An 11,578-nucleotide genomic window follows, 5' to 3' on the forward strand; every position below is an offset into this window, starting at 1 on the left:
TTGGACGGGCCGGCATCCAGGCCCAGGCAAACTGCATCCTGAATAGGAGGGAGGATGAAGGTTCCCCTCCAACAAGGGGGCCAAAAGAAGCCTCTCCCTGTGCCTCTGTTTCCCCGGGGGTCAAATGACTTGCACCCTCTGCCTCCTTCCCATGTCACAGCGTCTGGGGCACCCAGGCAGCATCCCAGCTGAGACCTCACAGTAGCTGTTGATGGTCGGGAGCTGGAGTCCTGGCAGAGGTCCAGGAAAGCTTTGGGGCATCTGGATGAAGCAGCTGTGAACTCTCTGGGGACGAGGTCGGGAAGGACGGGGAGCACAGCCCTCTTCTCCTCTGACCCAGAGCCAGCTGGGTGATGGCAGAAAGAAGGAAGCCCACAGCTAACGGGGGGTGGGTGTGCCTGTTCCTGCCCCCACCCCCAGAGCCAGCTGACCGGCTGATTCCTGTCCACACTTTACAAAAGAGGAAACTAAGGCTTAGAGACAGCAAACGCCTTGCCCAGGTCATTCATGACAAGCGTGGGAGTCTGGTCCTCTGGTCCTGCCTCCCATCCTCATCACAGGGATGGTGTTATAATGATGCTAGAACACTTTCTGCTGCATGTGACAGACCTAAAAACTCCAGGGCAAATGTAAGTTCAAGTGTGGCTGGATCCAGGAGCTCAAGAGATATCACCAGGAATATGTTTCCCACCTCAAACCAGCGCAAACCAAGAAAGGAAACTGATCAGCTCACTGATTCAGTCTGGATAGGCTGGTTATGCTGCAGTAACACGTAGCCCTGGTCTTAGCAGCTCAGAGCCACGAAGGGTGGATTCTTGCTCACAACACACGACCATCGTGCGTGAACTGGAAGCCCTGGTCTGCATCTCCTCACTTGAGGGCCCAGGCTGACAGAGCAGCCACCACCTCAATCATCGCTGGTCACTGTGGCAGAAAGGAAACACTCCAGGAGGCATAACAGCTGTCAGTGACACGATCTGTCCAGAAGTGAGATTGACCATTTCTGCTCACAAGTCATTGGCCAGTGCTGGTCATGTGGCTGCATGTGACCATAGGGGCCAGGAAGTGTAATCCTGCCATGTGCCCAGTCGGTGAAGAGCTGGGAATATTTGGTGAATAACATGATGACTTCCATACTCGTGTACCTAAAAGTCCAGGGGGAATGTGGGTTGAGGTGTGGCTGGATCCAGGAGCTCAAGAGATATCACCAGGAATGTCTCCATCAACTGTGTGCTTAATCTCAGGCTAGCTGTTCCCACCTGGTGCCCTCTAGCAACTCCAGGCTTGGTCCTTCCCTACAGCTCAGCAATCCCAGCAGAAAGAGAGCATGGGCCGGCCTGGGTTGCATGTCTGTCCCTGAACTGTACAGTGGCTGGGGGGATGGGATGTTCTATTAGTCAGGCCTGGGTCATGTAGCGACTTCCAGAGCTGGGGTCAGCCATACCCACAAGGCTGCTGCATGGACAAAAGCAGCAGGCACCCAGAGGTGTTCACTAAGTGTTTCTTACCTCTTGACTGAGGTCCCTTCCAGCAGAGCAAGGTGAGGAAGAGCTGGAATCGGGGTCAGGAGACCAGAGTGCATTCTGACTCTGACCGCTCAGTGTGTGACCTCAGGCAGATCACTGGCCCATCCTGTGCCTTCATCTGTCAAATGGATAACCCTGTCCCCTCAGAGCTTACAGAGACCCCTCCTCCTTCTTAAGAGAGGGTCACTAGCAGTTCTGGACTGGACTTTGAGTGACAAGAAGCCACCTTCTACCCTGCTTCCTGGTCCTTGGCCACACCTCCAAGCCTTTGCCCAAGCTCTTCCTTCTGCCTGCAATAGCTGGCACCTAACAACTCCTACTCCTTTTTCAGAGTCCAACAACCACCAACTCCCTCCTGCAGAACCCTGCCCGTGGTGATGTCCCTTGGGGCTCCCATGAGTCGTGGGCTGGGCTGGCTCACACCAGCTAGGAGAGTTCACTGTGTGCATCTCTCTCCAGCTCTGTGTTTACAGTCATCAAGCCGAGCTTGACACTGGCCATGGCAGGAGTCTTTACACTGTGGAAATCAGCAAACGCTACAACTCAGGCTTTATTGAGTGCCTACTGTGTGCCAGGCTGGGGATAAAGCAGGGAACAGAATAGACAAGGTTGCTCGATCTATCGTCTTTGTCTCCAGCATCTGTTGATCTGTCCATCCATCCAATCATTCTTCCTTCAGGCTTCTTACCATCTTTCCATCCATCCACTTATCCATCTGCCCTCCGTCCACCCACCTCCATAGTGGTCCATCCTCCCAGGTGGGCCAGCCCTTGTCTTCAACCTTTTGTTCCCATGTTTATGAGCTGAGTGCCCTGCAGAGATGGAGTTGGTGAGGAGCCATGTTTGCCAGAGCCCCCAGACCTGGCCTGTCTCCGGGTACTCCACCGCAGCTGTGTGCAGGAGAGCTGAGCTGGTCCCCCAGGAGCCTGCGGCTCAGGTGGTGCCTGAAACCCGTTGCCCACAAGAAGGTGTGAAAACCACAGCACACATTGGCCCAAGCACCTCCAGGGTGCTGAGGGGGATGGTGGGGCTGCTCACAGGTGCAGGAACTGTGGTTTTACCCTTATGTTCCCATCTGGGTCTCATACACCCTGATACCATATTAATAGGCCCATTAGGAAAGCCATCAGTGTTCTAGAACTTTCCAGCCTCATGCCAGGCACTGAGGACTCTCAGGCATTCCCTCAGCAACATTCCCATCCACCCCATTCTACAGCTGAGTCCCAGAGAAGCTTCCAGCAGGACTGCTTCCAGCAGGAGTGAACCCACCCTGCTCCAAACAGAGCCAAGCCGGAGCTGTGTCCTCAGGCACCGCCCTGCAGTCTGGCCTCGGGGAAAGGGACAGCCTAGGTGGGTCCAGGCCAGGGTGGGGAGTTCCCCTTGGGGTAGCCTGAGCTGAATCAGATTGTCCACAGCTGTAACCCTGCTTGATCTTGAAAAAGCCAAGCCACTTCTGAGGTGGGCACGCTTGGAGGGAAAACAATGTATTTTCTTAAAAAAGAAAAAAAAAAATCACCCTCTTTAGGCAGTACCTTGCACCCACATCTAGCTCCTATACTAAACTGACATTCAGTGAGGTGCCTTCAAAACGTTGCTGAGAATATTTTCTTAGCTGCTGAATTCACATTTCAATAGGCTCTCTGAGAAATCACTGACAAGCACTTCGCCTGCCCCGAATTCCCCAGGATCATAAATAAGTTGCCAGGATTGCGTGGGGGGTGGGCAGTGCAGGATTCGGGGGCTGGGAGGGGCTGCATCATACCTGCCCATTCTTCCTCCTGCCCCACCCACCTGCAGGGAGGCTCACTCTGTATGTCCCCAGCACCTGGCATGTACGTGGTGTTCAATAAATATTTCTTGGGTAAGTAAAGGGAATTTTAAAAAAATGGGCAAGAGAAGCCAGGAAGAGAACCCTTGGTTGATGGGGGGCAGTTTCTAAGACACAAGGCTGACTGATTTTCAGCCTGGAAACCCCCTGAGTGGCCTTCTGCAGGGTGGGACAGCCCCAGGGGCACCCAGGCTGTCGCTGTGGGCTGGTTTTATCACCCCACCCACCTCCAGCGCAAGCCCTGGTCCTGGCCGCAGAAGGAAGGAAGCCAACATATATTGGGGGTCTGCTCTGGGCTGCACATTGTATGTGGGTGGCCTCACCAATTTCCCCCCAAGGTACGTCATGCTGTCCTCACTGTTCAAAGAAACTCTAGCCCAGAGAGGGGAAGTGACCCGCCCCAGGTGGCACAGCCAGGAGACATCAGAGTCTCCTGATGTCAGACCTACCTCCATGGGCCCCCAAAATCTCCCCACCCCTAGGGTCAGTCACTGTGGGCTCACTGTCCCCTTCCCCTTCTCTGAGAGGTGACAAGGAACAGTATGAACTTCTTGCGGCTCCTGGAGGCAGGACCTGGGGGCTGGGGACCAGTTCTCAGCACGTGACTGGCGGCCACCCCCATGTGCCTGGAAGGGTGGGAAGGAGGCCGTCTGTGTACACAGGCACACTTGCTGCTCACACTTGTGCACATGGGTGAGCTCATGTAGGCACAAACAGCTGTGTGGCAGGAGAACACATGTCATAACCATGGACATGCTCCCAGGTCCACAGGAACATGCAAAGGTCACACATGTGCACACGCCAGTGTGTGCCTGAGCCTCACACGCACACGCATGTGTGCATGCATACACTGCAAACATCAGGGTCACAGGCCACCCCAGGGAGACCAAGGCTGTGGGCCTCTTCGCCTCACAGTCCAGGTGCTCCTGTCCCTGGCTTGTGGCCCAGTAGCATGGCCAGGTCTAGATGGCTGGTCAACCTCACTAGCTGGCCTGGGGCCCAGGTCCCGCAGGAGGGGGAGCCATGATCACCCACTGGCGGAGGTAGCTCCTGGGAGGCCCTTCGTCCCTGGGGCTGGCGAAGTCACACTCCACAGGACTGCCACAGTCAGAGCCCGCAAAGCCGCTGTCAAATGTGTCCATGTCCAGGCCGGCTGGGGGTGAGCCTGCCTCACTCTCGGAGGCCCCTCCTGGCATCCCGCCGCCCCAGGGGGGCCCCGTAGCCCAGCTCTCCTCATCCGCAAGGGACAACTTTAGCCTATCGAGGAGGCTGCCCAGGGGACCTCCCAGCCCAATGCCCCCCTCTGAGACACAGCCGCAGGACAGGACTGTGGTCCCCGTGCCGAAGAGTGGATCCTCTGGGCCTGGGCCAGGCTCCAGACTGGTGTCCAGATTCAGGGATGGGTAGCCATCATCCCCACAGCTGCAGGGACAGGTGCATGGTCCCTCCACATCCACCACAGTCACTGTGTCAATGGATACCAGGCCGTACGGCCTGTCCCCCTCATCGTTGTAAGCTGAGCCGGGTTCCAGCACCCCATCAGACTCTAGCAGATCTGCTGGCCCTGGTGGCTCGGTGGGCTCCAGCCCCTTGGTCATACTCTGTGGCAGGCGGTGGTTATGCGTCTCCAGGGTGGACGGCTTCCCTGGGCTGCAGGGCCTCAGCTCCAGGCTGGAAGCAGTGAAGGGTGCGCCCACCCATTTCTGTGAGAGAGAGAGAAAATCGTGGGATGGGACCAGGCAAGGTGGGGGTATAAACGCACAAAGACAGAGACAGACACAGAGACTTAAGCTGAGACAGAGACTGCAAGAAAGGCAGAGAGACTGACACCATAAGATAGAGAGAGGAATCAGGACCATGGTGTGCCCCTGTCCAGTGGGGGTCCCCACCACTGTCCCTTCCCCACCCTAGGCCTCAGTGTCCTCAGCTGTACAAGGGAGTTGCTGCCCTCAATAGCCTGCCTGCTCAGATAAACGGTGGCCCCATGGACTGGACAAGGGCCCCAGTCGTGGGGCCCTGGGAGAAGGAGGGCCTGAGGTGTGACTGACAGAGCCCCTACCCCGTCCCCTGTTTTACTTCCTCCACAGCATTTCTCAATAATTGGGGATAATTGGGTGGGGGACACGGGGTGTAACTGCAGTTTGTGGTGATGGGCATGCTGCCAGTATGGATCTGGCCATCACATCTTGGGCACGAATGGTGAGAATCAGCTTTGTATCTCATGGATATTCATAACCACCAACAAAAAAGATTTGCATTAAAGAAAAGGAAAGAAAATTCTACATTATATTATGTATTACCACAAAAAAGCCCCCCCAAAACCCAGCATTCTCCTGTTTGTGTGTCCCACTAAGGTGGACACTTGGCCAGGGCAGAAGCCTGTCTCCTCTGTTCACGGCTGTATCCCCAATGCCTGGCACACAGTAGGCACTCAGTAAATGTTTAGTAACTAAATGAAAGAGTGGCCTTCGTGTACTTTGTGAATAAAGGCTGTGGGATGATGCTGGACTGAGGTGATCCTTACGCTTTGAGGACCCTCCTCCCCTTGCTTGCCAGGCGTCCCACTCATGACACAAGAGTCTTCACCTGATCAGCACAGAAAACCCCTGAGAATGGGAATCTCCCTGTCTTCTGACTAAGAGAAGCCTATCCCTCTCAGAAAACTCATCTCACAACTGTGGTGTGGCCACCACCACTGATGTGAAGTCACTTCTCAGCTGTATGGCCGTGAGCCAGTTACTTACCCTCTCTGTACCTCAGTTTCCTCATCTGTAAAATGGGCCTAATAACAGCACCCCCTCCCCCATTGGGTTGTGGTGAGGATTAGATGAGCTATGGGTGTGCCACTTCTAGCAGAGCGCCTGGCACACAGCAAGTGCTGCAGGAGTGTTGGTAAAATTAACACAGAACAGCGGTGATTTTTGAGCTTCAGGAATGAGGAGAGGGTGAGTCTCATGTGGGCTGGAGCACAGGTTCCTCTGCCACCCCTCTCTGAGCCTCCATCTCCTCCAGGGTCCCCTGGGGGCTGCTGTGTCAAGGAGAGGAGCTCAGCACAGCACCAGGCAGACAGCAGGAGTCCAATTGGTGCACTGGTCCATGTTACCTGACTTCCAGACTCAGCTGGAGCCGGCGGGGCTGTCCCTCCCACCCCATCACCACATCCTCTCTGCTGGGTAGGTGACGCACAGATAACCCTGTGGGTGCCGGTGGGTGGCAGTGAGCTTGAGGATTGGCAGGGGGTTGGTGTATTTTGCAGGTGGGGCCAGACCCTTCCCAGAAGCTGCTCCCTCTCTCCACCCCAGATCAAGCACATCAAAGAAAGGACCAGGGGGCAAATTGGTGGCTTAAGGGATCACTTGGCTCCCCCAATTTGTCTCCGTGGGCTGGGAAAGGCTGCATGATCTCATTTAATTCTTATTAAATTCTGCAGCACCAGAATTATTGTCTGCACTTTGCAGGTGGGGAAACTGCATCTGGAGTCCAGGCTGGGATCTGGATGCTGGGGACCTGCAGGGGGATGCTGGGGGTCCCGGGATGAGAGTGGAGTAGGGTTCCTGAAGAGAGGCTCATCTGGGGCGGGGGTACTCACCTTGAAGTCTCCGTGGTGGCCCTCATACAGGGGCAGGAAGAACTGCTCGGGGCTGGGCACCCACACCTTCCTCCACAGCCTGAGAGGGAGAGATGGGTGAGGCCCCCATGCCACCCAGCGGCAGCCTGGCCTCCCACGCAGACGCTCCCCAGCTTCATCCTCCAGGGCACTCAGCGCCTCACAACATACAGCCCGAACACCTCCGTTCCCTCCCTGGACCTCAGTTTCCACATCTGTAAAATGGGAGCAGCGAGTCCCCCTCACAGGCCCCTAAAGACACATGGAGGTTATGAGCTTGGCTGCCTATCGTGTGCTGGGCAAATGCTGCCCCTTCTGAGTCTCAACTTCTTCCTTGATGACGGGCCCAGAGCCAGTTCCACAGGGTTTCAATCCCACCTCCTCCACTGCATAGCTGTGTGACTTTGGGAGAGTTCCTTGACCACTCTGTGCTCTGTTTCCCCATTTGTAAAATGTAACTGTGGTGTATCAAGCTTGTGGGGCTGCTCTGAGGGTGACATGAGTGGTCCGCACAGCACCTGGCACACAGTAAATGTTAGCTGGTCATTATTGCCATCACGGTCATTGCTGTCATGGTGACACGTGTGTACCCCAACCCTGGGTGGGTTATAGAGGGGCTGTGGCCCAGGCTGACCCCTTCCATGCCTCCCTGATTCCCCAGCTCACCTCCAGGGCAGGTGGATCTTCAGGCCCAAGAAGACTAGGGTGGGGACCATGACAACCAGGACAAGAAGCAGCAGGAGGCGCAGGTCCCAGCCCTCCTTTAACTCTGGGTAGGACACAAACAACGGGTTAAACAGAACCAACCTCTACCAGATGCCACGTGGGTTGGGGGTGGTGGGAAATGGATCTGGGGTGGAATAGAAGGGGTTGGGAATGTGGCAAGTGCCTTCAAGTGAGATGGATCTTGGTTCAAATGCTGTTCCCACCCCCAACCCCAGAAAAGTGACTTCATCTCTCTGAGCCTCAGTTTCCTCATTTGCAAAATGCGGATAATGAGTCCCACTTCACAGTCTGGAGGATCAAATGCTCTAACAGAAGAAGCAGTTGGCACCCAACACTGAGCCTGGCAAGTAAGAGCTCCAGAAACGTCATTGTATGGCTACTTCTGGGGACGAGCAACTGAACGGGTACCTCCCAGCCATGCCAGAAATCTCAGGCTAGGGTGACTGGGGAGAACAAGATTTGGTACCAGGAGTGGGGTCTCCAGCCCAGCTTCACACCTACCCTCTGGCTGAGTCTGAAAGATGACCGGGTCACTCCACTCGCTCCAGGTGCCCTGGAAGGAGGAGCCAGGCTGGGGACTTGCCCGTATCTGCAGCTCATAGCTCGAGTCTTTGCGGAACTCCAAGGGCAGAAGGGAGACGCTTCTTGAGTCCACCGAGATCAACTTTCTGCTCGGACTCTGCCAGTACAGGGAGAGGATGCTCGGGTCAGGGTTCAACCAGGCCAGCCCCTGCCTCCAGCAGAACCCCTCTAGACACAGTGGTGTCTCTCCTCCTCCTGCAAGAATCAGGCCCATTTTGCTGGGCCTTCATTTTGCTTCTTTTTGATCCCAACCTGTCTCCTTACAGTCCTGGCAGTGGACCCTCCCTGCTGGGACTGGGAATGTCCTAGGAGTGGCAATGGTCTTGAAGACAATGGACACTTTTGGAATTCTTCAACAGTTGAAGACATTCTCAATTGACATGTTGACAAACGTCTCAGCTGACATACTGACATTCTCCATAAGTGGGCATTTCTGGAAGTATTCAACTGAAGACATCTTAGCAATGGATATCTCTGGAAGTCTCCCACTGGGACAATCTATATTATCTATGAAAATCTTCAACTGGGACTGTTCTAAAGAACAGATAATTCTAGAACTCTTCAGCTGTGATCAAACGTCTCAGCTGACATACTGACATTCTCCATAAGTGGGCATTTCTGGAAGTATTCAACTTAAGACATCTTAGCAATGGATATCTCTGGAAGTCTCCCACTGGGACAATCTATATTATCTATGAAAATCTTCAACTGGGACTGTTCTAAAGGACAGATAATTCTAGAACTCTTCAGCTGTGACTGTTCTAAATAGTGGGCCACTCTGGAACTCTCCAACAGTGGACCCTCTAAGCAAAGGACACTTCTCAAAGCTTTCCCATGTGAAACAAAGGGTCCTCTGACACTAGATATTTTTAATTATTGATACTTCTGGAATTCTCCAGCTATGGTCAGCCAAGTGGGAAGGCTCCAGGTTATCCCCATTCCTGACACTTCCTCTATTGGGACTGTGTTCTTGCTTCCATTCCTGGCCCTGAATTATGATGCTCACCTGACTCTCAAATCCGCCTCTCCCACCTGGACGCTCCTGCACTCCTGCCCCCTCCCTCCCCCAAAGCTGGGCGCCCACGGATCCTCCGCATTCCTCACCAGAGCCCAGGGGTCTCCCCGGTTCCTGTACTGCAGCTCATACTGAAGCTTGCCCCTCAGTGCGTAGAAAGCAGGGTCTTCATAATCAGAGCTCCAGGAGACATTATAAAGTCCCGAGAAGGTCACAGTCACATTGAAAGGGGGAGCCGGCTTGACTTTGAAGAAAAACCCAGAAAGATAAAACGAAGTGAGATTCTGCTGCAGGTGAGAGAGATTTGGTGGCAGGAGGAAGCTCCCCTCCCTACCCCCACACCTGACCCTCACTTATGAGATCAGGATTAGCAGCCTTGAGCGACTTTAGGCTGTCTCTGGGCCTCAGTTTATTCATCTGAAAAAGAAGAGATTTCTACCAGATCAGGATTGCAAACTCAGGGGCTGGCAGGTAACAGAAATGGGCAAAGTGGATTTGGGGGTTGTAGAAAAATAAAGAGCGTTCCCAAGCTACAGAGGCATGGCCAAGGCTCAGGCCAGCCCACCCTGGCCGAGTGGGAACACAAACCAGGGCGGCCAGATCTTCTAAGTTTTCTAGGAAGGAAAAAAAGAAAAAAAAAAAAAAACCCCTGCAAATCCAGCTTAATGTGTAAAATCTCTCAAGTTTTAATGTTAGCTACGAATCAAAAAACTTTCTGAACAACATGTTGCCGGGTCCAGTCATTTCCAATAAATGATGCTATGATTTTTCTCTTAACCCTGACTTCCCCAGGAAGTCTCTGCTTTGTTACTGGTGAAGGCCGGCAGTAACTCAGAGCCTACCCTGCTGCTCCGCACTGGGCAGATCAACACTCCACAGTGGCCCTGGGATCCCGTTTGGTTTGAGTGTCCTCATCTTTCCGACTCCTTCTCACAAGTGCAGGAGCTGTGCTCTGGGCCACACCAAGCCTCTTGGGTGCCCCCAGGCCAAGGTCCAAGCCAGTGGTCGTGTTTGCTGCATCCAGATTTGTTTTATGAACTTGAGCAGGACATGACAAGTTATGTGCCTTAATTTCCTCTTTTAAATGTTACTAGTTCCTATCTCCTGGGGCTTCAGATTTCTGGGGACCAAACTAAGTAGCAGAAGTCAGTAGCTCCAGGGGCACCAAATGAGAAATGTTCTATTGGCCTAAGAGAGACTTGTAGGCCCCCGCCCTGTGCACCCACCCATCTGCTCCGTTTTCTACCTGCCACTGTCTAACATTCTACACATGTCACTCTGATTTCATTTACCATCTGTCTCCCTCTCTGGGCTTTAGCTCCTTAGGGTAGAGGTTTCTGTCTTCTTGGTTAAGTCTGTGGCCACAGCTCCTAGAACAGAGCTTGGCATCCAGTGGGCTCTCAATAAATATTTGTCAAATTAACAAATGAATCTAATGGATACAAAGTTACAGCTAGACAGGGAAAATAATTTCTAGTAATCTACAGTAGTGCCAGGCTTCTATAATTAACAATAATTTATTAAATGTTCTGAAATGACTAGAAGAGAGGAGCTCAAATGCTCTCATCACAAAAAACTGATAAATTTTTGCAATGATGAATATGCTAATAACTCTGGTTTGATCTTTATACATTATATGCATGTATTAAAACATAACTCTGTACCCCATAAATATGTACAATCAATACATTTCAGTTAAAAAATAAATTCATCGTAGCACAAAAGTCAAGGGTTCAGATCCCTGAAACGCTCCGCCAAAAAATAAAAATAAATAAATAATAAAAAATTAAGATTAAAAAATAATTTTTTTTTTCCTTTTTGTCTTTTTTCGTGACCGGCAACGGATTACAACCCTCAGTGTCGTGCCCATACCGGACCGGGACCGGCAACGGGATCGCAACCCTCGGTGTTGCGCCCGCACCTTGCTCAGCCAGCAAGCGGCCGGTCTGGTCTGTATGTGGGATCCGAACCCTCTGCGGGAGCGCCTCCGTGCTCCCAAGCGGCGCACTGTAGCAGTGCGCCACCGGGCCGGCCCAAAAAATAAATTAAAAAAAAATGAACAAATGAAACTTTTGGGGTTCCCAGAAAGGAACTCTGATGCTGCTTGCAATTCTGAGGCGCAGGCGGGGGCCTCCAGCCACAGCCCGAGCTGGGAGAAGGTGCACATTTTATGGGTCACCCATGGTGAATGCTGTACAATATTTGTTGCTGTTTCAGTAATGGGACCTTTTTGACCCAAACAGTTCCTAACCCCCGTGTTCTCGTCCCCAGGGCAGGTCAAGGCCTGGGCTGGG

General features: G+C 53.1%; 1 protein-coding gene across 1 annotated transcript in view; it reads right to left on the reverse strand.

The window, feature by feature from the left end:
• Positions 1-4,337: 4,337 nt before the first annotated feature.
• The window catches only part of IL21R (interleukin 21 receptor), a 17,557-nt gene continuing 10,316 nt past the window's right edge, over positions 4,338-11,578 (reverse strand). Inside the window, exons 6-10 of the mRNA XM_008566624.1 lie at positions 9,374-9,528; positions 8,189-8,366; positions 7,628-7,730; positions 6,944-7,022; positions 4,338-5,057 (exon numbers count right to left, since the gene is read on the reverse strand). Coding sequence (XP_008564846.1) covers positions 4,338-5,057; positions 6,944-7,022; positions 7,628-7,730; positions 8,189-8,366; positions 9,374-9,528 — 1,235 coding nt within the window. The remainder of the gene's footprint in view (positions 5,058-6,943; positions 7,023-7,627; positions 7,731-8,188; positions 8,367-9,373; positions 9,529-11,578) is intronic.

Source organism: Galeopterus variegatus, unplaced genomic scaffold, assembly GCF_000696425.1.
Source record: "Galeopterus variegatus unplaced genomic scaffold, G_variegatus-3.0.2 Scaffold256, whole genome shotgun sequence".
Taxonomy (NCBI): Eukaryota; Metazoa; Chordata; class Mammalia; order Dermoptera; family Cynocephalidae; genus Galeopterus; species Galeopterus variegatus.